Below are 24,630 nucleotides of genomic sequence, written 5' to 3' on the forward strand. Positions count from 1 at the left end.
AACATTGTCTTCAAATTGAAGGAAGAGTAATGGAAGAGTAAGCCAACATGGGCATAACCTAGAACCATTGAAAAAAGGTCTATCAAACCACAGTATAATTGCCGCTTCATTGATGATCGTTTCCTTTTTTTATTACATGGCAAAGGAAAGCATTTATAATTTGTTACCCATGCACTGGGGTGGCAAATCACTGGTCCACGGGTCACGAAAATAACCCACCGTGTGATCTGCCAAGTCACGAATTAACCCCAAAAACATACTCAACTTTGAATCTATTCTTTTGAACAAATTCCTAGATATAGCAAGGAAGATGACTAAATAACAAGACAATAACGATTAAGAATTTTTCTGTGTTTAAGCAAAGCAAATATTTGGCGCAAGTTATCTAGCACTTTTCACATCCGCCTATCCTAAATTATGATTAAATGTGCTTAGCTCTATTTTGGTAAGCTGTCACGCGACACTTTGTTTAAACAACTTATCACAGTATTCAAATGAGTAAAAAACTTTTTAAGTTTTATGTGTTGAGTGTTTGAACTGAAAGATCGAGAAAGATCAATTTAAGCAGTGGGTAGTAAGTATGGCCAAGCCATAGACTTGCGTAAGTGTATTTTTCCATCCAAGAAATAGCAATGTACAATCACTCCCATGGATGGCAGACCTCTTGATTAATGGATCAAAAACTTTTTTTGTGTGTTAAAGTAAGACTGTAGGTAATGTATATTTGAAGTATGTCTGCATCATTTTGAAAATTGCTGTTGCATCTTTGCCTCAAGTCTTAATCCTTGATTTTGCGTAATTTTGTGCTTTACACATACTGCAATTATGTCATAGCCAAAATTCGTGCTACTCAATTATACGAAATTCATGTTTGATAACATGAGTTCACATGCATATAGAATGCCGAAAAACTTTTACACTGCTACGGCACGATTTTTTAAAATAGTTTAGAAAGTTTTCCACTCTGAGATATTTTCGAACGGCGTTCGTCCGCTTTATATTCATAATCATCCAATTCCAGTTTTCTGCAATTGTTCTTTTTCAGTTTTCAACAGCGTTTATTCAAGTTTGTAAAATTTCGTTTTTTAAACGGCTTTTTAGATACGAGGAAAAAGAATATACTGCATCAGGTTCTCGTATATCCCTAAAAACATTCCCTTTGTTCACTCAAATGTTTGTGTATATTTTGCATAAATTCGTGACTCGGCGGGACTTACATTCAGAAATTCAAATCGTCTTTTAATACTATTCTATTCTATACCTACATACTCTAATATGTGTATTTTAAAATTATAAAAAGTCATTTCTGATGACGTGATAAACAAAAAGCACTCGTGTTATCATATCATAACTGAACGTTACCTCTTTCAACAATTCGTTAAAGTCATTAAGAACCTCAAGTTTGCCAATTGTTTGAAAAAGAACCCTTTCAGATCTCTCTTACCAGCAACAAACATTTTTATCGTGCGACCTTGATGATAAAACTTTTGTCAGATGAAAGAAAAATCCCACAGCATGCAAACTTATTTGCGGAGAGTAATGATAAATAGACATCTCATGATTCACGTTCCAAAACAACCAACCACTTGTCTATTCGGATTACGTGAGGCTCATCGTTTGGTTCAAATGATTTACGGTCAGATACCATGTCTTAATAATCTTCTGCTGAAAAAGCATTAAAACTTTTTCTAACAGTTTCTATCAGGTAAATATTAATAAAATATTCAAGTTTGCTTGTTTATTTAAATGATAATGACTACAGGGCAAATTTTAATCAGTAACGTGGACGTGCTGACGTGAATGAAATAACCATCAGTGACAGCACATTTTTGCTGACGTTGTGGTAACTGAGAACGCTCTTCCTATAGTCCGAAAGAATTGTTGCGAAGTTCTTTATTTTATTCAAACTCGCTGATATGATTCTAGCCAACTATATATTCTAGAAAATGCAGTACTTTCTCAAGGCAGAGACCTATATCAGCTGTGATTTTAACAGTGTCCACTGACCAGGATTATGGTTGCCACAATACTCTCTTCGGGGCCATTAGGAGAAGCCCAAATATTTGCCCCCGGAACGGAATCATACAGTGTTGGGGAGACGCAAGTCACCTTTAATCAGCCCAAAACACACCAAAGATGAATAACTTAAAGTATATATATCAGCCAGTCTGTTTCAGGTATTTTATTGTCACTAAAATTACCTAATTTGATTGGTTTTAAATGCCACAATAACTACGTAAATTATGTGCTCAATACGATATAATTATAATATTAATTACTCCAATCGGTGGAAAATAATAACTCCGAGCAAAAATGCGATCCACGCCGTTGTGACTGCTTTTCTTTTACTTCCTGCAATAAATAAATGAAATAATTAGATGTTTGTTTATTTTGACCAACCTCAAACTATAAGGTATTTTAAGTGGTCTCTACTATGAATATCTCAGCTAAGCAAAGCTGCACAAACAAATTGTTGCGAGGGAGAATGTGCTCTGGACCCTTGTGGGTCCACGAATCCCACTTGATTCAAATGTTAAATCCCGGCAATTTATGAGACCAAATTGGTATGTATATTGCTAGCAACTATCAGCAGCAGTAATTGCATCAGTATAACTTATGAATCAATGAATACGGGATAAAAATAATTTTACTTTTGAATGGTTCCTGTTATATTCTGGAAGGATGTAAATAAATTCGCAAAAGGTTATACGGCATTAAATTTAAACAAAACAACAAATTTACAAGCTTCATTTTTTAATATATAGAAGATTGTTAGGTTATTATTATTGAATTTTTTATATTCGATTTTGATGATAACGAGGCCGGAATGAACTTTCTTTAAGCAAAGAGAAGTTGTCAAACTGAGTAAGGGACTTTTCTTATCAGGAACTGGTATCAAAATAAAAAAAATTAATTTCGGAACGGGATTGCGAGTCGGGCCAAATCAAATTTCGTCCGGTAGTCAGTATGCTTGTATTTAGAAAACATGGAACAGAAAAGCCAATCAAACGCATAATCAAATTTAATACCATTTGATATTTCACAATTATGCTCATCTAAATTTCACTTACTGAATGAAACAACCTATTAAAATTAAATATTTTATGGCGTTAGTTCTATTGTTATTAGTTGATCTGTACTAAAAACGAAACTAATCTGTACTGAGTAATCGTAAGCCAAAAGCAGACAGCCAAATGCAAAACAGGTTTCTCACCGTTTCCGCCGTCGTTATCATTACCACCATCATCATCAAATATCAAAACCAGCGCGTTTGAAATGGTTTGCGGAGAAGATTCTTTGGTGGTGAGAGGAATCTCATCGTCGTCGTCATCCTCGACATCTTGGTTATCACTATCATTCTTTGCTAAGTTAGCTCTAACAATAGAATCGTGCTGTAGAATTGATCTGTCAATATTATAATGGGTATATAAGTTATATATTATGTAATACAGTAATTTGTTTTGTAACTTTAAGTTCCACATATTTTTCATGTATATAATAATTATTGAAATATTAGGAATAGATTCAAATAGATCAAATGAAGGCAACAATAAATTATGGAATATTAAATGACTTATTAGCGATGTCTCATGACGAGAGCATGTCAGAACGAAAACATACACAACAACGCATTGTTGATGTATTATATGACGAAGAACATTGCAAGTACTGAAATGGCGTACCCAGTAGCAAAGCCGTTCACAAAATAAAACATTTACCTGTTGAAGACAGCTGATAGAATATTACTGGCCTAACAGAATGGAGCGCAACAGTCGTTAAATAAAAATGACATCGCCTGACGAACAACAGGAACAACAATGCATTTATTGAAACGTGAAAACTAGTGACATACCTTTTGTCTCTGAATGTTGAAGATACGCATCCTTGATAACATCTCGTAGTATTTGATAAATCACACAGAAGTACAGAACACTGAAAAAAAAAATGACTGTGTTTAATCTAGGGAACAAAAAAGGTACAAGAACAGTTCCTTTTTTAAATTTCACAAACCTGTATATAAACTGCTGCATCTTCCTTCGAAGCAAGTAGTTTGTCTGCAAATTGAAACGCTTGTATGCTGAATCTGTTTTCAAGAGGATTATCTGATGAATATTTTTCCATCGTAGGATCCTCGAGACATCTGAGAAAATAATAGCCCACTATGTATGACGGAAACAGCTTAGTGCCTGTGTTATAAGTTTCATTCAATATAATAAATTTCAACCAAACGGCTGAATTTACAATATTTGCATAATAATTATTGACTGGTAATGAAATAAAAACTTCTTCCATCATTACTTGAATGATGAACCGCCTCAACCTTCAAATGATATGATCTTTGCATGACATAATATAAACCTTGTTCAGATATGTGCACTAAATGAACATTCACGAAATATATAAACAAATTACCCAGCTGATATAAAGGGATATTCTAAAGTTGTTGGAGTTATCGTCTCGGTTGAAAACGCTACGCATTCTTCTGTGAACAAAGTCAAATCGCCCCGCCCAACCGCTTGAAGTGCAAAGTATATGTCATCATCGATAGAAACTTCTACTGGGTATTCAGCTGGACTATAGGCTGTCTGAAAAATATGAAAGAAAACGTTTGCTATGTCTTCGTGTAGAATTTGCAAGCTAAAAAATTGCGTTTGTATAATAATCTTGAGAATGGGACTCAATCTACGCTACATCATAATCAAGTACCAGCCTTGCACTCGTGTGTTCGGGTGTCTGTTGTCATTCGCAACTAAAACGTTGACCGTCTGTGGGTTCCTCTGACTCTCACAATAACTGATATGAATTTCTTTAACATATTTTTACAAAACTTACCGTGAAACTTTCTGTTCGGTAAATATCAAACGAAAACACAAATGTTCCCATTCCTTCAATAGAAACCTCATTTTGTACATTATCACCAGTAATCGGAACTTCAGGTACAAAAGATCCGGTTAAATTTGATGATGCTGGTAAAGTACAAACAACTGATATCTGTACCCATTCACCTCTCGTTATGACAGAGCTGGATCCAGCAGTATCTTCTTTGTAGACATAAATGACGGTTGCATATTGGATGCCAGCGGCACTGGACTGCCAACGCAAATAGACTTTTATACTTCAAAGAAATGTTTCGAAGCCAGATTAAAAATTATTGCACGGCTTCAGCAGTAAATAAAAAATTGTATATTTTTCGATTGATTTTTTACAACAACCAATCGATATAGAATATAGATAGACTAAAGCAAAGATATAACTCTTAGTGTCTAGATGGGAAATGCTTCATCTATATATGTTCCGGTCCCAGTACGCTTTCACGAAGGAAATACTCAGGCTTGCAATATATGAAAACTCCATGTTTATTGTCAAAAAATTCTTTTGAATTTGCGTAAAGAACATATAGACGTCACATCAGTTTTACCTCAGTTGTCATTCCGCATTGTCCACTGGTCAATGAAAGATGCTGTTGGGAAGCTCCTCTGGTTGACTGACATTCTGAATTTAGATTATTGTGTTCTCCAGCAAATATAACTTCTTCCGATGCACAGTTTGCAATACTGATGTTCGTTGTAAGACCGTCACATTCAACCGTCGAGAAGGCTGTAAAAACGACAAAATGTCCAATACGATTTGACGCCACGCACTCGTTACCACATATTCCCGAACACTTGTAGCATGTGACTGACTTATTGCCGATAGGCGAAAATTTTGGTTGGGAGGAAGATCTAAACAGCAAACCTACCGCTGTACTTGAATTTTGTTTTCGCATGCTTGAACAAATTGGTTTAAACTAGGAGACCGTTACATATGGGGCAAATCTTCAGGTATATTAGATCGCTTTAAATATCACACACCAGAGATAGAGTAGCAAGAGAACGCTATTCTGTCATTTGCTTTCTCACATTAGTTAACAATAACGCAAACGATGTGTGAGTGAACAAAACTAATATAAGTAGGATGTGGTTACATTATACAGCCTATAGATTATTCGAAGATATTATAAAATCACTTACGAAGACAAGTTCTGTCATTGTCGTGTATTGACCAACAATTTAAATCGCATAAGCAGCTGTGCGAGTTGGTATCAGTTATGCAAGTGTCACTGCACCCACCGTTGTCGACATCGCATGGATCAATATTTACTGAATTAAAAAGAGCAATGAAATATCAAAAGAGTACAATACTAAAATTTTGTTTACCTACTGTTACTGGAGATATATTTTTACCAAAAACACTCACCAGTTACAGTTATAGTGAAACATCTTTGTTCAGAATGTAGCCTGAAAGAGTGTAAATAGAAAACTCGTTAGAATCAAATATGTATTTTGGCGTTATATCAAAAGGATCTATTTTACCCTTTAGAATCCACTGCGTAGTAGCAAACTGTGTGATCGCCTGATTGATCGGATGTTGCATCCCAAATCATGTTCGACGAAAAAAGATCGTTTCCATTATCAGTTATCTCGGACTGGTGCAACCCCAGAGGCCCAATGACAACAAACTGTGTTATGCTGAATAGAGATTTTTGAAGATTATAAAGAGACGATTCTAATGATTCCATTAAAATATTGGACATCGAAAGTAGTCTATTTCATTTCAAGCATTGTGTAAACGGTCATATTACTCGTGTTTGCTATTAAATTATGTCGTATTAGCTATGCCCTATTGGAACATTATTACATTGTTTTATTTATTTCTGAAGGACAATATCATCAAGCTTTTTGTCAGTCTAATGAATTAGTCAGAATATATAAAAGTAGTTACATTTTTAACCAACCCATATACCAAACTTTAGAATTATTTTGTTCGAATCGAAAACATTACCTTCCTCCAGAAACGCTTGGGTACGCATAGAGGGTCTCGTTGAACGTTTCGGTATCAGATATTACGAAAGTTTCTCCGTCTTGAATAGAATATGGTGGATACGTTGGGTTTATGTTGCAAGACGACGCCGATGATACTGAAAATCAAATTGTATATCAGTTCTAATATTATCATGATCAAGGTTGATAATATTAAAAAAATAAATCTTACTATCAATGATAAATTGTAGAGGAATTTTACTGAGCACATTTGACGTTGTGATGGTGCTTCCATCAACAGTTATTGTTTGTTTTGGATGATCCTCTAACATCAAAGCAATTGCGACCAAGTAGTATCCTCCACCTCCATTATACTCAAGTGTACAGGTTTTCTCAAAAACAAAACAAATGGTCTAAATTTACTTCGGCCAAATTGGATTACTTCAATGTATGGAAAATTGAGCTGAAATAAGAAGCAATACCACAAGTTACCAATAATGTCGCATATAGCTCGCCTGGTCGTAACTCAAACTTGACCATTTTGCAGATGTACTTAAAACGATAAATAAGGAAAATTTCAAAAATGCATGCTTGTTCTAGCTAAAAAAAAGAATGGATTTATTCCTTCATAAAGGAAATCGGAAAGGAATACAGCATCTCAAAAAATATATCTCAGAGCAATGCTCAAGAAGGAAAGATGCTGGTTTTTTGAATGATAAATTGAAGCAATCTTTCCGAAAATATCGAAACCATGCCGCTTAAGTCTGTGACTTAAAAGGTACAACAAAAATCAACCGAATGGTGCAATCTTATGAACGACTGGCACAACAATAGAAAAACTTTCAGCCAGCTCATGTCGATTATAAACTGACCACCCTTGTGTACAAGCAAGTAATACATCCATATGTGAAACACAGTATGGATTTTTTAATTTAACTGCAAAAATTCAGTTCAGCCCGAATCTATACTACCGGTAGTTAGCATGGACGTGGCTTCTCCTTTGGACGATGAATCGTCTCCACAACGGCGATATATAAGACGTGCGACACTATCTTTAGAATTGCAAAAAAAGACAGACGAGAAACACATTGTGTACTGTAGTATAATCAGCCAATCATTTCTTATAAACAACAACCATATATTTGACGAGAAATATTGTCTTGAAGGAAGAGTAATGGAAGAGTAAGCCAACATGGGCATAACCTAGAACCATTGAAAAAAGGACTATCAAACCACAGTATGATTGCCGCTTCATTGATGACCGTTTCCTTTTTTTATTACATGGCAAAGGAAAGCATTTATATCTTGTTACCCATGCACTGGGGTGGCAAATCACTGGTCCACGGGTCACGAAAATAACCCACCGTGTGATCTGCCAAGTCACGAATTAACCCCAAAAACATACTCAAATTCAGTGATAAAATTGATGATAAACTCGGCTTTAATTCAAACCAACAACATACCATAGCAGTGGTTCTCAAACTTTTTAAGCCGCGCCCCCTTTTTTAGAGTTCTTATGGTCTGGCGCCCCACCTCAAAAACAACCAGCTAACAATAAGCAACAAATAACAGATAGTAAGGCGAAGGTATGTTTTATTCAACAAACACGTTGGAAATACGTGGATGGAATGTAAAGCGCAATAGCTCTCTACAATCTCTTAACAATAAAAACGTGTATATATCCAAAAGTAACGAGCAAGATCAAATCTAACAAATATTTTTATTTAGCTTCACGCCCCGTCAAAAAATTGTCTACGCCCTCTTGTGGGGCCCGCCCCTTCGTTTACAAATCAATGTACTATAGTATTTCAGTATGCAGCTACTGGCAACAATACTGTTACAACGTTTAGGACATAACAAAACAATTGATCTATTCATTCCTTGCAAAGTTCCCTTACGGAGTTAGATGAACCAGAGGGGTCCGCAGAATGTTTTGGAGGTATACATGAATTAGATACTACTTTGGAGTTCGTTTTTCACAGCGTTCAATGTCGTCAAACAACAAAATTGACTTCAATAAACGACCACGGATATCTAAAATAACAAAACCTATCGAATAATATAATTCTCTCAGAGTAGAAATATTTTGAAACAATGAAAGATTTGTCGTATCATTATAAGTGTTTTTGTTGATTTGTATGCATTTGTATGCGAACCTGTGTTTTGGCACGTGAGTTTCATAAAGTCAAATACGAGTTTTGACATAAATGCTGTACGCGTATGCTCAAAACTACAAAATACCTACCAAGGATATGACTCGCAGAAATAATGCAACAGCAAGTTTCGCAGTGAAGTAAACTGACTAAATATATATGGCCCACAGTCTTTTTATCCACATTTGTAACCCGTTAATTAACAGCGGTTCACTAAGGGTGCGCCGCTTTTGAATCACGTAGAATATTTGCCTCCTCTCTTGCTACGGTATCCTTGTATTTATTATACACATACTGGTTCACTAGCGCAAAAGCATAGTAGAAGACTAAGTAGGTTTTAATGACAATTCATTTTCTATTATTCTAATATTTTTTTTATTTTTTTATATCAATATCGTTGATCGGAGAACTATATGCAACTCGACAAATTTAGGACACTCCCTATGATGAGGTAGGTGATCTGCCTGCTTTATACAATGTACACGTGGAAGTCCAAAATCTCAAACTAGCAACGTCATATTCAGGCGAAATAGTACAAAATTACAGAATAATGTTTGTTAGTTGCATATTTGAGCTGGGGACAGCTGTTGTGTTGTTACAAGGAAAATGTAAACACAGAGCAAAGTACATACCTCTACTAAAGTAATATAAGGAAAACTTCCACATACATCTCCGCATTCGTCACTACCAGTGGCATACCTGCACGTCACATCATCATTGTCATCGTCAAGAGCTTGGATTATTATGGTACTGGGGCATCCCAGCTGTAACCTTGAGGGAGAAGAATTCAAACCTCAATGAGTAGACATTGAACAATTTATTGATGTAACTCAAGCAGAAACATTTATTACCTTACTATTGGTGCATTGAGAGTTCTTGGTGGATTGTTAACATTCCCAGTATCGCTTCTAATTCCGAGGTCTATTCCTAGCAGACCAACAGACCAGCGACCGTTACTTCCACGATATAAACCACCAATCCAAGCACCGCTAGCAAAGCTGTAAATGATACAAAAATGGAGGCTAATACCATAGAAGAGCACAATTTTTAGAAAATAATTCAACGCAGTTTTCTCAAACATCCGATATCATCCATAGCACTCATAATAATTTATGAACTTAGTAACTGCTTGTCTTAAGTTACTGACATCTGCATGACAATTGTATTTTTTGCCATAATTGCTTTGACAGCAAGGAAGACGTCTTCAAAAACCATATGTTGAAATTGAATCAGTTTTGATGTAGAGAATGTGACAAAAAATCTAAACTTAAGATGTAACAACTATAATTGTTCATAATGAGGCATATGAAAACTGCATTGTAACTTACATGATGTCAAAGTTCGATGACGATGTGATATTAGCGCGAAAGCTATTATAACCATACGCCCAATTTTCGTCAGGCTCATAAACAGTGCATTTGATTGCAGTAGAATGGGGGAAATCGTAACTAGATGCTCCATAAAGCGACCAACTTCCTCCATCATATGCTTCGACTTGACTTAAAATCATACCGTCGTCGCACACTGGATTATTGGAGTCTCTTCTCCAACCAAGACGATAATTCATTTCAATCTATGAAAATAAGGAGGATGGAGAATGAGGACTTAATTTATTTAGGTAAAGATATAATATATTAAGGCAGGGGTCGGGAACCTTTTTGGTCAAGAGAGCCATGAAAGGTACATATTTTCAATTGCATTTCCGCGCGAGCCATACAACAATTTTCATTACCTAATAATGTCTTGACTTTTTACTCAAAAGTCAACACATACAATGTCAATATATTTATTGCGACTTTTGATGCTGCGTGTTGTCGCTCAGGGCCTCAAACGACTTCTCACATGCAGCACAAAGTGAAATCAACGATACTCATCACCTTTTCTTTTGAGCATCTCCGTAGTGCTTAAAAAATTAGATTCGCTGGTCCAACCTGAATATTACAAATAAACAGTAGGCCTACAAACTGACGGAATACCTTCCTTTATCGTCCCGCGACTATATCGCTTCGTAATATGTTCCAGAATCCCCTAGTTTGTCACAATGTCTGTCTGGTATTCTCTCGCATAATATAGACATGTCCAGGGCGCGAGTTCTCAAACGTATTGGCAAATTTTCTACCAAATTTGGCTATAAAAATGTTTGAAATCTGGTAACAATAGTAAGCTCAAAGTCTTAGAATATTTAATTTTTTTGGGAGCCATGGGTTCCCGTACTTCCTTCCCGTATACAATATTCTGTCTCCGCAATTTAGGTTGCGATCTATGCGTCTACCTCCAATCATGGTTTCCTGAAAATAGAGCAAAATCTATGAAAATTAATTCTAACCTCATGATCATTTCCATTTGAGCTTATGAGCTTCCACGATGCTGTACCTCCACGAAAATGTGAACCTCCAACGACCGGGAGCGTTGTGCAAAGAATGGCGCACAAGATACCAGAAAGCATTGTATATTCTTCTAACATAAACAATTTAAAATAATATGTATTCTGCAAAATAAAAATGCTCGATATTAAGCGTGAATTAAGGCTCTTATCAATCAAATATCGCATGAATTCCGTTTCAGAAATTTCTATCTCATTTATCTTGAATATGTTTGAAAAGATGGTATTGATCTGACCCGTCCGATGGCACAGTTTGTAGAGCAGGATTGTTATTATCGAAGTTTTAAGATTTGTATCTCTGCCCTATTTTCAAGTGTTGCCTCCAAGATGACACAAAAAGACTGGAAGTTGCATAAAATTATATCAGAAATATACAGCTACATTTTGATATAAGCCAAAGCTCAAATCCCTCATTGTTCCATTCAGTTGATGGCAGCTGATGAGAGAAAAGTTGGATGCATTTTATTTTAAAATAATGCTAGATCACTTTTTAAATTTATATACAAATTCTATGTTTTCAACGTTGCGCATTTTGGATTGCTAAGGAGTCAGGTATCTGTCTCAAAGACAACGCAAAGTGAACTAGAATAAATTTGTATCCCGGATTAATATTGCCATTGAGGTATCAACTATACGTAATCCAACTGTAAAAAGAAAAAGTACTTGCCCCTTTTCTTATTCTGTTCTCGTTTTATTTCGAAAACTCGCGCAACTCCTGTGTAATCATTAACGTTAACTTTTGAAATTCACTCAAGATGTTTCAAGCCCATCTCGCAGTCATGCTCAGTTTACAAATAATTTTACTTTCTTTTGTTTTATACCTTAACACCTTTTTGAAATTTTTTTTATGCGAAATAAACACATGGCAAATATTTACAATTTTAAATTTTGGAACAAAAAATTAAATGAAAATATAGGAATAGCGGGCAATTGTTTTCAAGCTTTTTCAAATGATGAAATATTTTCATGCCACTGCAATTTTGGATAATTTTGATAGTATAATATATTTCCGGAAAGAAATTGGAATGAATGTACCAATAAATAATATTGTATTGTTGTCTTGAATACTAAGTAAGCTATGAGTTCATTTTATACATTGGCTCATAATATTATTTTATAAATTAATCATTAGACCAATGTTACATATGAATTATATACTTCAACTTGACAGGTTTTCACCTCATAGTCGTTAGGAGGTAAAATTAGCGTACTTATTGGTCGTGAATGAATCATTTTACTAAATTGTTGTTAATTTTTGTTACGATTCTTATTATTATTGTTGATGCTGTTCTTTCTCATTAATTCTGGATCAATCAATTTAAAATATTTCGTCTTAAAAATGGTATACACGTGGCTAAAAGCCAATTACTTTTTCTTAATTTTTTGCTTTTTCGTTTTAATTAAAGGGAACTTATTTTGACATTTGACTTTGGTATTCCCGAATATTAGTAGGCTAAGTCATTTTTCGACAAATCCGATGCTCAGCTACAGCATCAACAGCATAAATTGCTACGATGTGGACTTGATTTGTAAGTTTCGTTTGAATGATAAAATACCAGGTTTACTTGTATGTTGCATAAGCTACTGATGCACTGCTATTAGTTATTCGACTTTTGAGCCCATGAAGTTGAGCATTGCTCTCTTGTCTTTACAATAATCGAAATGCAACTAAGCAGTGAAGTTTCGCCTTTTTCCGAACTGTCATTATAGAAATAACAACAAAGATAGGTTCGAAAAGTTGTCGCTTCAATGCCATGTTTATTTTATTATCACTCTCGCATACTAGAGAAATAAAATCACACATATGATTAATAACATCTATATTCTCCATATTTATGTAAAGTAAACATTTGGCGCCAAAAGCTGTCTGGAACTGTTTACATCTTTCTTTTCTGATATTGATAAGATAGAATTTTTGTCCTCCTTCTGTCCTACAAAATCCTCGTCACGCGATACTACTTATATTTGCAATATTCAAATGAGAATCAAGGTTTGGAACCGGAGGTTGGCGATTATAAAAATCGTGCAATCGGCTGTAACTGAATCATGAATGGCCAATCTAAATTTCCTTCATATCATTTATCCATAGTAGTGCGGCTCAATGCACATTCACTTATACAGTTTAAGTTTTGAGAATATATAATATGATAATGGAAACAACATATATATTATACTGTATATGAATGGTAGAGTTGTAACACAGGGGAATATTTTGTAGAATGTTTTGTGTTTCAGCCGCACCCGCGTGGAATTGAATTCACCAGTAACCATATTTTGAACATGGTCCAAATCCTTAATTCTTCGATAGATATTGCATTGCTCTTATCTAACATGAATCAAAGGGAATTCTCATAATATAGATTTGATCAAAAAAGGTCAATAGCTCCAAGTTTACATTTAATTTTAATCGCGTTTGTCTCTACCATCTTCTATTCATGTTCCATTATATTTTGGTGTTGGCCTACTAATTTATTCGATGATGAACACAAAAAATTTGGATAATATTTATGTAACCTTTTTTGATAATTTTCCACACAAAGTAACACACACACAAAATATCCCAACCGCTGGTGAGAGGTTCACATTCCACATTTTCCCCGGCGGAAACAACAGTGAAGATCACCCTCTTCAGGTATCAACGGTAACTGGAAATTAAGCAATATCTTGAAAACAACTTCAGGTAGCATTGTTAAGCGGAAATTGGGTTGAAACGCAACATTCAGGTCTGAATTTTTCTGGTAATTGTCTTTTTCATTTGATCTTTATCGATTTTTTCTGACCAAGCCAAGCCAAGCCGGCCTACTTCAGGGCATTGGACCATTGCTTGAAAACTAATGGTCCATACTCTACATACCAAAAATGCTGTTTATTTGATTTTATGTTGTTTTATGACTCGGCGGTGTGGCGCATCGTCGTCATGTTCGAATCCCGTGTGGGGTTGATTATGTGCGAGAGAATTGCTAGACTCCTCGCCGTCGTAGAGTGGTTCACGTAACCGCTGGTCGATTACAGCTTTCTCCACCATCAAGTTCATGCATCTGAAAACTGGCTAACTAATCCCATACCCGACATGGACTGGTAGCCGGTCGAGAGGCCGTGGTTTGCCATATGAATAGGCGGTATTATCGGCTTTCCTCTCCCTCGGGATAAATAGGTAAATTCTATCTTATCATGGTTAGTCAAAAATGAAAATGTATATGTTACAGGTTTTAGGCTGTCTATACCAGAGTTCCTTAAACGACATCCGTTAGGAATTTCCAAGCTTTCTGCGACCCATTCTTATTCTCATATATATATATATATATATATGAAAAAGGATATGAGATGAATGTTGATTGTTGGTATTTTCCATGAAATCTAAAAAAGTATATATATATATATAGGGGGTTTTAGATTTTATCATTTCCGCAATCAAGCGAGTTAATGGGACCTCCGTAAAAAATACAATAATCTAAAATTAATAATATTGGTGATAATGATAATGCATTTTTATCAAACTTTCAAACAGCTCGTGTTAACCCCGCTTCATTGATCAAAATAGTTTATTTGGTAAATGAAGTGGATAATTTCATTTTAAAAATTTCAAGTGCCACGTTTATATAAAAAAAAGAACCACTCAAGTTCTCTATTCCCAGTAATAAACATCCTTATCGCCTGATATTGATGATAAAAGTATTTGTCTGATAAAGGTTAAATTTAATGACAGGAAAAATGTTTGTAGACAGAGCTGACGAATTGACAACTCACGTCCACGTTGATCAGAAAGAACGTTCATTCACTTGCATTTCAGTGTATGTTGTGATAAAGTTTAAGGCTCGATGCCATAAGCCAGAACGTGGTACGCAGTTTGGTAAGAATGTATTTATAATGAATCCTAATTCCTAATAACTCACGTTTATATCGAAATGAACTAAATCAGCATGTTCATTCACATAAATGTGTGCCAAACTTCGTGAAAAATTTTTTCGGAACCAAAGTTGACACTCAACTGAAACGTCTGGAATTGAAGTCAAACCAAGTTTTGCATGACGTTTTTCGCATTCCACGTTTCCCAAAATTCATTAGAGTTTTACATTCGCCTCCAAGGAGAGAAATATCCAGTTTTGTTGTGAAATGCAAAAAATGGTATGCACATTTACATGATTTCATTTTTAGCGACTAACTTTTTAGTTATTTTCAAACTCCAAATAGTATGGCAACGGAAAAGAGTCTTTGGTACTCCATGACTCATGAGTGGAGAAATTATGTCCAATATTATATAAAGGCGTAATTAAAATAGGCGGTTATGGATATAGTGGAACCATCAAAAGGTAATAAGAATAATTATCCACAATTTAAGTGATTAATTAGTCATCAGAGAAATATTTACTCAAATTATCCAATATTTGCCTGTTTAAGTGTCATTAGGGAAATATTGCAGTCATTTAAAATGAGTCATCTATTTTATGTCTATTTTGAACATTTTCATCGCGCAACGGTGATAATACTATTTGTTAAATATAAGTAGAATGCTAATATATTTGCCCAGACATTGCTGACGTAGGAGTTCACCATGTTCCAATAACATGAATGGATGAAAGACAGTAAACACTTCAGTAAGATTTTAAACACGTACAAGGGCGTAATTGTCTGGGTCAAATATTGTTTCAAATGTCAGTAATAGACTCCATCTCACACCGTAGATTACAGATGTGCTTGAGTGCAAATGTAAGTTGGTGCAAATATCTGTGGGTGCGAATGTCCGTCCGTTGATCCAAAGGTTCAAGGTTGCAAATGTCCGTGAGTTCAATTGTACGTAGGTGCAAACGTCCGTGGGTGCGAATTTCCATGGGTGCAATATGCAAGTAGGTGATAAAATCTATGTGTGCCAGTGTCCACGGGTGGAATATCCGTGGGTGTAAAAGAATATAGGTGCAAATGCCTGGGTGCAGTTTGCGGGTGCAAATGTGCGTGGGTGTAAAGATAATAGAACTATCTTGCAAATACTGAATCAGGCGAAGGGTGCTTGGAGAAAAAAAGCTGCAGTGACCAAATAGCTACATTGCCTGGGCATATTTCTTATGATATTTGAAAATTTACGCTATGCTATGAGTCGGTAGGAATTTTCCCATGCCCGAACAATTCTCATTAATGCAGCATACACGCGGCATTTTAATGAACTTATAGCAGGGGTGGGCAATTACTTTCCTGTGTGGGCCGGTTCCAGATAATAGATTTGGTTACCGGGCCAAAGGCCCATAATACAATATGAAACTACGAATAAAAAAAAAATTCCAGTACTGAAATTGACGTACCGGACAAAAGGAAGGAACAAATGTTGCAGCATTTACGGCCGCACGAAAAAATCCTCGAAGGTAGCTCTCTGAATGACGTAATTTGCAGGCCTAAATGCTGACATATCAGGCAGACATATCAACCTAATCTTTACCGACTGTTGGTGACGAATGCCATTGTGGCGTTAGTGTGACGCCTCAGTGAGCTCCCAACAGTGTGGGTTGCTGGTCGTCTTTCAGTTATCTTTACTGCAAAACGATGATTCCTGAATTTGTGTAGAACCACGAATATTCGCTGAATAACGATTGAAGGTCACAAATGGACCCGATTGGTAAAAACGCGATCGGATTTGATTTTAAATTGGGTCTCCTAAACCAATCTTTTCCCGACCTATGGGTCGCGACCCTAAACTGGATCGCCTCAAAATATTTGGTATTGAGGTGCTGTTCGATAGTAATTGTATAGCTTTGTGTTAGCGAACACCCGACATGTTTTCGTCCATTATAATTTCTCAACAAGTTTCTACCACAAGCGATGAATGCTTCCTTCGAGCATTCTCAACTTGCTTCTTCACTTCCGTTGTATTGACTAATTAGACCAGTGTTTCCCGAGTCCGCGGAGCGTTTGAACAAGTCCGCAACGAGCCAGAAATTCACTGCGGGCCGCAAACGTTTTAGCGAAACTTAATCATCAGCTGCGTTACGATTTACGTTAGAATTTACATAGAACATAAAAAAAGCAAGTTTATTCACATAACATTAATCGAGTCAAAAATTAATGGATACTGAGTAAGGCTGAGCATATATTCGAATATTCAATTCCAAAATTTTGTAACATGTGACGCGACAGGTCACATGCGCGTCGCTTAATCAAACGATTGGATTTCACAACTCACTTGCGGATTTCTGACAATAACACGAGTCGGCACGCGCGTGGATAGATAGATACCTAAGTGGTGTTTCTCGCGAGCTCGAACAACGGGAAGTAATTTTTTTCTGGTGGGTGGCAACCTTAATTTTCTAAATTGAAAAGCGACAATACAAAATACTAAAAATGAAACTGAGAACACCAAGTTTTGTTTCAAAATAAAAACGGCTTTTTAGACATTGCAAATCGCAAAATTTCGGGTGTTACTGTATAGTATACGTGTATCAGGGCATTTAACCTCACTATTTTTTGCTTTACTGCCTCCACACTGGTAGGTACAGTACCGGAGCGCCGTAAATGTTTTACGGACAGCTCAGATTTGTCGAATTCACAAAAATACGAATCAAAAACAAAATATAATCGGGCACCACGCATTTTTGTGTCCACTGATTGTCATATTTTTAAGTATGATTGCTTTTATTTCGTCAACACAGCCGCAGATTGAAATGATCAAAATTAAATTAATATTAAAGCAATGCGATATTTTTTTTTTGATTTACTAATATACTTAATTATATTTTTAATAAATTCTGAATCAAGCTGTACCTCCTGGAAATTTATAACAGATAGTAGGATTTTTCTAACGGCGATAACAAATTCGCAAGATCGCAAAAAATATGTATATATATATATATATCAAAACTAAATATAATTGGGCAATATATTCTCACATTATTATGTTCGCGGATGGCCGTGGAATTTTAAAGAAGTAATGCTTTCATCTTGTTATAAGTCGACGCGACCGCGAGTGACCACGAAGTTTATGACAACAACAGCATTTAACGTTCTATTTGAAAATATACAGCAAATATTTATTATCGGGATTTCATTCTCGGAGTTTGGAACTGGAGTTTCAGAGAACTGGGTGTATGGACGTGTCTAACTTCCTGCTGCCCGAGACGAGTTTCTGATAATAATGCCCCTATTCCTCCCATCTTCACCAATTATTTGGGGGATGAACAAATTAAAGAAGTTGTTATACATGAGGGGGGGGGGGGGAGGGATGTCACATGTGTTGAAGTTATAGTTTCGTTGCTTAGATCAGGGGTTCTCAAACTTTTGGTGTCACGGAGCCCGTGAAGAGGTTGACTATTATTCACGGAGCCCCACAAATAAGTTTCAAAAATAAAACTGACAAAAACACATTGTTGCTTACCGATTAATGTTCCTGAGTAAATTAAAATTACTTTCCTTAATTTAAAACTGCTATTTAATTGGGTTAAAACAAGGCATGAATAAATCTGAATTTCACAGATAAACTATATATCATGAGGCCGTAGATTTGACACTTGACAAACACATTAATAAATTCGTTGTCCAATTCCATTCCTTTTGATAATTTTGGAAGGCTTAGAAAGTCGCTGATAACGTGCGCGACTGCATTTCGTTAAAATCGCCAATTGTTTTCGTCAGCGTGGCGTGTTTTTAAGACTGTAAACATCTTTACGTCGGTGTTTATATTCCCAAATTTCCCCTGGCTTAGGCACGTGTTGTTCCACGAGGACGACGATTTTTTGTTCTCGTACGGAATTGTGGGTTCATTGTAAAAAACTTTAGTATACTCATATAATCATTAGCAACGAGATGCCGAAAATAATTAATGAAGAGGTGAATCCGCAACCCTAATTTCGGCATTATAAAGTATTAAAACTAAAATCGAAAACGGAAAATAACACCATAAGTTTTGTTTGAGCAGACCTGCGACAGACTAAAAACGATTTTTCATACATTGTAAATCACAAAATTTGATGTTATGTTGGGTTTTCTTTGGAAATCATACAATAGTCACTTAAATCGAAACACAGTCAACTGTGCGCGCGATGTCCCTTTTTATCCATTGTGAAACTACCGCCAGGGCTGCATGCGCGTTTTTCGCGGTATGTGACGACATTTCAGATACTTAATGAAATGTATTTCACTCAATTTTTATTGTAATAAAATTACATTCAACCCAATTGAACCAAAACAAGGTATTTTAAATATGCCCGCATTCTTCATGGATTGCGCAATTGTAAATATTGAGATATTCGTAAGGGCGATATCTTGATTAAAAATAGTCTTGAGTGCTGAACGAAGAAACCCTAATACGACAAATCCTAATATTGCAAAATGCGATCTAATCCATTTTCAGTTGGCAGTTTAGCACTTACTTTATGTTATTTTAGAATAGTAATCTCTCATTTTAGTAATCGTAATAGTAATTTCGACTCAAAGGCGAGTAACGATGAACACAAATAAATTATTATGACAATACATTATAAATGTTCGCATCGGCCACGGATTTAATATTATACGCAACAGAAAACTCGTTATCCAATAAAAAAGTCTTTTTTTAAAGAATGACCTAATTGCGAAGTATGCTCCACGGGAATTTCTGATTCCAATTCTAAACCCTCTCCTCCTTTTTAAAAATCCTAGCTGCGCACCTGCTTATAGTTAATGTCATATTTGAATTACCGCCTCGTTGCCATATTTCGACGCTACTATTGTCAAATTTTATGAAGACTTCTTTGAAAAGTTACAATATTATCCGAGTCAGTATTTTAAAAGTTATCGAATAGCTCGCGGAGCCCCTACGTTTCTCTCACGGAGCCCTAGGGCTCCGTACGGAGCACTTTGAGAACCTATGGCTTAGCCTTAGATGACTTAATTGAATAATAATAATACATCCATTTCACTTTTACTTGGCCTTCATTCTCATGTATAACAACTCTATAATTAGTTTATCTGCAAAAAACTCGTCGTCATGGATTGAATATTGTGCGACAGAAAAGGCCATTTATACACTAAAAAAGTCGGCTCGTTTAACAAACGCTTAATTGCGGCGAATTTTCGATTTTAAAATTCTGTTGTGTTTGGTTTTATTATTTCTTCACACAGAGTAAGTGCGGTTGCAATAAACGCACGTTGGGTCCGCAAAGGTTTTCGCCGGTGAAAAAATAGTCCGCGACCAAAAAAGGTTGGGAAACGCTCGAAATTAGAACTAATGTCAACGGTGAAACAACATTTGACTCGCTTTCGTTTTCTAGCAATTAGTCTTTTTTCTTTCGAAATTTGGGAGTGACTAAAAATAACCCTATGATAACTTTTTCTGCACAAGCCTTAGTTTAGACCCGATCGGTTCTCCAGTCCCGCACAAAACCAATTACGAACGTTTATTTACGTTATACGCAAATACTCTTATACAAAACGCGACCACGATAGATAGACAATGTGGAAGAATTTTCAGAACTCAGCAGTAATAAAATATATTTATATAAAAATAGGGTCCTTTAGCGAAACACCAAGTAAAAATAATTTCAAACTTTTTGATTCATATATGAAGCAGTTAAAATAGAAAGTTTGTTTAAAACGTGCTAACATTTAATATTTACAAAACTAATGCCAAGAATGAAATTCACAATTTTAAAAAAGTTTTAAGGCAAAACTGTGATATGTGACTGAGCCCTGGATCACTATTTGATCATGATTTAGGACTTTCAATTCAACAGATTCTTTGTGACCAGCATGGAGTGGAAGCATTTGATCAGACGCTGAAAAAAAACTTTGCCATTGACTATAAGTTTTTCTTCAATGCTAAAACACCGATGATAACAATAGTCTCAGTAATTGCTGGAAGGGCACTGTAAAAAAAAAAATTGACAGAGCAATGGAAATGGATTTTGTCACTGAATAAAATTATAATAAAACTCAGTGGCTACCATAAGCTTGTTTCTCTCAATTTTGGTAAATTCAGGAGAATTAAAAAGACGGAAAAAAACAATCATATTTTCAAACAAATATTGTTATAAGAGACTTAAACGTAGAGATTCTCTCACAACAATGTTGTTGGGCATTTTGTTACAATGATGCTACTTATAATAACTGGAATTTTTTACATTTCATATACATTCAAAACCTCCAACAGGTCTTTTTAAACTTACAAACTGTATTCAACAGAACTTAGAATTAGTCACATATCAAGAAGTCTCGAAAATCAAGAAAAACAAGAAGATCGACAGTGAAATGACTTAGGGCCTTGGAGTATACAAGAGTGGAAAATATATTGGTCATATGATGCACCATTATTTTAAAATATTCTGTGGCTTGGTCTGATGAAAAGTATATGAGAATAAAAGTTTTGTTGATAATTACTAACCTACAGAATGCAAAAATCCACCAATATAAAGAGCAGCTCCAAGAATCAAAAACGAAAAAGGCGAGAGTGACACTGGCCCCTGCATGAGCCGCAATAGCTGAATAGTTCAGTATAAGGAAGTTGAGGTAAACAATGTGAAATCTCAATTACTAAATACAAATTTTGCTGAATCCCACTTGAGTTCAACCTGCCTTCATAAAAAAATTTGTTAACGTCTTATTCCCCAATAATCTTACATTGAAGATATAAATTAAACACTATTTCCATTTATTGCAATTCAAAATCTTTTTTTATAGAATTAAATAAACTATTTGTTAAAAAGGATACAAAATAGAGACTGCGTGTGACTGAACATTGAAACTCCACCAATAAACCCTCCAAATTCAACCAAAAAGAATGCTAGTGTTATTGAAAGGCCAATAATAAGTTCAGTGTCTCTGGATGAATATTCTGCAGCAGTGTAGTTAATTGGAAGACATGCTTTCACATTCAGATCCTGTAGTAATATTGAACACTTCATGATTTACTCAAAACTAGAATAGAATATAACCAAAGGCACGCACTATTAATTAAATAGGTCAAAAAACTAATACACATTTAATTTGAGGTTTTCTGATAAAAGAAATATTTAAATCAACAATTACGGTAGTAATTTCTGGTGTTTAAAGCTATACATGTAAACATGATGGTCCCAAAAAACTGTGCTAAGAGTTCTGGTGCATGGTGCTCTGAAATACACTTTAGTTGCTACGTTTGTCATAAAATAGCAATTGTATTTTATATACAATATGATAATGAAAAAATACTCACCCTTGACCAGAATATTGATATGACAATCACCAGATGTGCTATGAGAACCAAGAATCTAGTTGGTACCAAACCACTTACAGCTCTCATAATTTTAATATGCGGCGGATTGAATCAATTTACAGGTGACGGTAGATAGGCTTACCCCTGTGAAAACAGAAAATATTCCATAATAAATCTGTGGTACAGCAAAGACAGTTATAGGTGTATATATTGGGAACATATTTATCCTTGGGGAGAGCAAAACGTTTGCCTAATCATGTTGAAAACTACTGCCTCTTGTCCAATTATCAGTTCATCAAGTATAGGAATACATAACTAGAGTGTTTCTTTCAGTTCATGAACTTGATGGTGGCAGGGTAGAGGAAGCCATAACCAAACAGATGATACAAACTTACTGAACCACACTACGATAGCAAGGGATGAGCCTTGTCATAACCGGACAAGGTATTTACACAAGTATTCTAATGAATGAGGTGAGCCAACCCAATTACCTAACTTATTTGCAATACTGTCTGAATATGGTACTAGAATACCGGCACCAAAATCATGAAAATAGTCTACTAAATATGGGATACCAGTAATGGAAAGTAACTATACCAGTAACTATATTTCCATCAATAGTCTTCTATTACTGTGTTATATACAGTAGGCCTATATAAGTTTATTTTGAATTCCCCGATGGGCAACACACATTCTAGCATTTGCTGGATGAGTCTGACAGTTGTACTGGCACCATAATATTGCAGTAAGACGGGAGATAGGCTACAAAATGAGATTAAATCTGTGAATAGTCAATGTATCGTAACTGTAGTACGGTAAGTTTTAGTTATGCACCATAGGCTAACCGGTACCGATAACTCTTGAGATCTAGGACAGTGATACAGTTCGATACCGGTAATAGCATTCTGACGTCTTTGCTTATGCCCCGGTTAAACTTAAATCGCGCATAGACTAGGTACCGTACCGGTATATCTGTACGGTATCGGTATAGTCTAGTCTAGCTCATTTGAAACGTAGGCTATCAGATGATAGTGTTAACTCTCATGAGCACGATCAACCGCTCGATTTAATGCGTAACCAACCCCGTCGCTGCATATGATCGTAAATATATACTACTACGATATGATCGCTAAACTTCTGATGAGAGATGTCTGTACCACTGTACTACTTTATCGGATCACCGAAGAGCGCCGGTATTGAAATTACCGTCAATATATATATAAATTTCATTGAGTGGGTATCTATTAAATATTTACCTGTGAAACGGTGTTTGCAGAGAACAATATTCGAATCGGCGGTGTGGCGCATCGTGCTATACGTTAAGAATACGCTTGCCATCGCACATATGATTAACCTGATTGCTTTAGTCAATATTCATATAAAACTTGATCCTCGTAAAAAAAATCATGTTTATTTCAATTGCTAAAAAAATTATTTTTAAACAAACTTCGAAAAAAAATTAATAAACCCTGAAGGGGATTTAGGATTTTGGTACCGGTACTCGTTGAAATAAGATGATTGTAACAAACATTACTTGCAATGAGAATAAAAACGTTGTGGTCACAATTGGTGATCTGAATTTCATTTATTATTTATAACCGATCATGTTTTTTAATCCTGGGAATATATTTGTGAGTACATAGCATATATCCCAATTATGTCTACCCAAGAGATTGGTTTTCAATCGTTGGTTGTAAATTGAAGATGAGGTATTCCTAATATATGATAGTACTTTCCCCCACCACAGGACGACAGATTTCTTCTATTCATGCATCCATGCATAAAGGGAACAAATAAAACACCCCAGTGAACATATGGATTTTCATATGGGTGGTTGGCTTCTGGGATATTGGGTGGTTCACGTAACCGCTGGTCGGTTACGGCTTCCTCCACCACCAAGTCCATGCTTCCGAAAACAAACAATACAGTAAATCTAATCCCATACCCGACTTGGAATGGTAACCGAACGAGAGGCCGTGGTTCGCCATATGAATAAGCCGTCTTATCGCCTTTCCTCTCCCCCGGGATAAATATGTAAATCCTATCCTATCCATATTCATACTTGACGTAAACTCGTAAACGGTCCCCGTGCGTTGGTTGCTTTCCTAATTTTGTGATCAGTTTTGTCAAATATTTAATCATTAT

General features: G+C 35.6%; 2 protein-coding genes across 3 annotated transcripts; both read right to left on the reverse strand.

Annotated features, from left to right (window-relative positions):
• Window positions 1-2,115: 2,115 nt before the first annotated feature.
• On the reverse strand, window positions 2,116-11,403 carry LOC120328850 (uncharacterized). Of its 2 annotated transcripts, XM_078114576.1 has the most exons (16): window positions 11,280-11,403; window positions 10,282-10,526; window positions 9,805-9,951; window positions 9,586-9,724; window positions 7,033-7,192; window positions 6,823-6,958; window positions 6,354-6,509; window positions 6,238-6,278; window positions 6,012-6,140; window positions 5,420-5,598; window positions 4,834-5,091; window positions 4,414-4,586; window positions 4,012-4,141; window positions 3,854-3,933; window positions 3,215-3,405; window positions 2,116-2,352 (listed from the first exon to the last, which is right to left on the reverse strand). In XM_078114576.1, the coding sequence occupies exons 1-16, from the start codon at window positions 11,397-11,399 to the stop codon at window positions 2,276-2,278; spliced, it is 2,361 nt and encodes a 786-aa protein (XP_077970702.1). In that variant the 5' UTR covers window positions 11,400-11,403; the 3' UTR covers window positions 2,116-2,275. The 2 variants fall into 2 exon arrangements, with proteins under 2 accessions (XP_077970702.1, XP_077970703.1); XM_078114577.1 differs by lacking the exon at window positions 6,012-6,140.
• Window positions 11,404-20,769: 9,366 nt separating this feature from the next.
• On the reverse strand, window positions 20,770-22,629 carry LOC120328069 (transmembrane protein 107-like). Its single transcript, XM_039394465.2, has 4 exons — window positions 22,486-22,629; window positions 22,003-22,171; window positions 21,676-21,772; window positions 20,770-21,160 (listed from the first exon to the last, which is right to left on the reverse strand). Exons 1-4 carry the CDS (start codon window positions 22,570-22,572, stop codon window positions 21,094-21,096), a joined length of 420 nt encoding a protein of 139 aa, XP_039250399.1. The 5' UTR covers window positions 22,573-22,629; the 3' UTR covers window positions 20,770-21,093.
• Between the last annotated feature and the right edge of the window lie 2,001 nt (window positions 22,630-24,630).

Source organism: Styela clava, chromosome 7 (genome assembly GCF_964204865.1).
Source record: "Styela clava chromosome 7, kaStyClav1.hap1.2, whole genome shotgun sequence".
NCBI classification, from domain to species: domain Eukaryota; kingdom Metazoa; phylum Chordata; class Ascidiacea; order Stolidobranchia; family Styelidae; genus Styela; species Styela clava.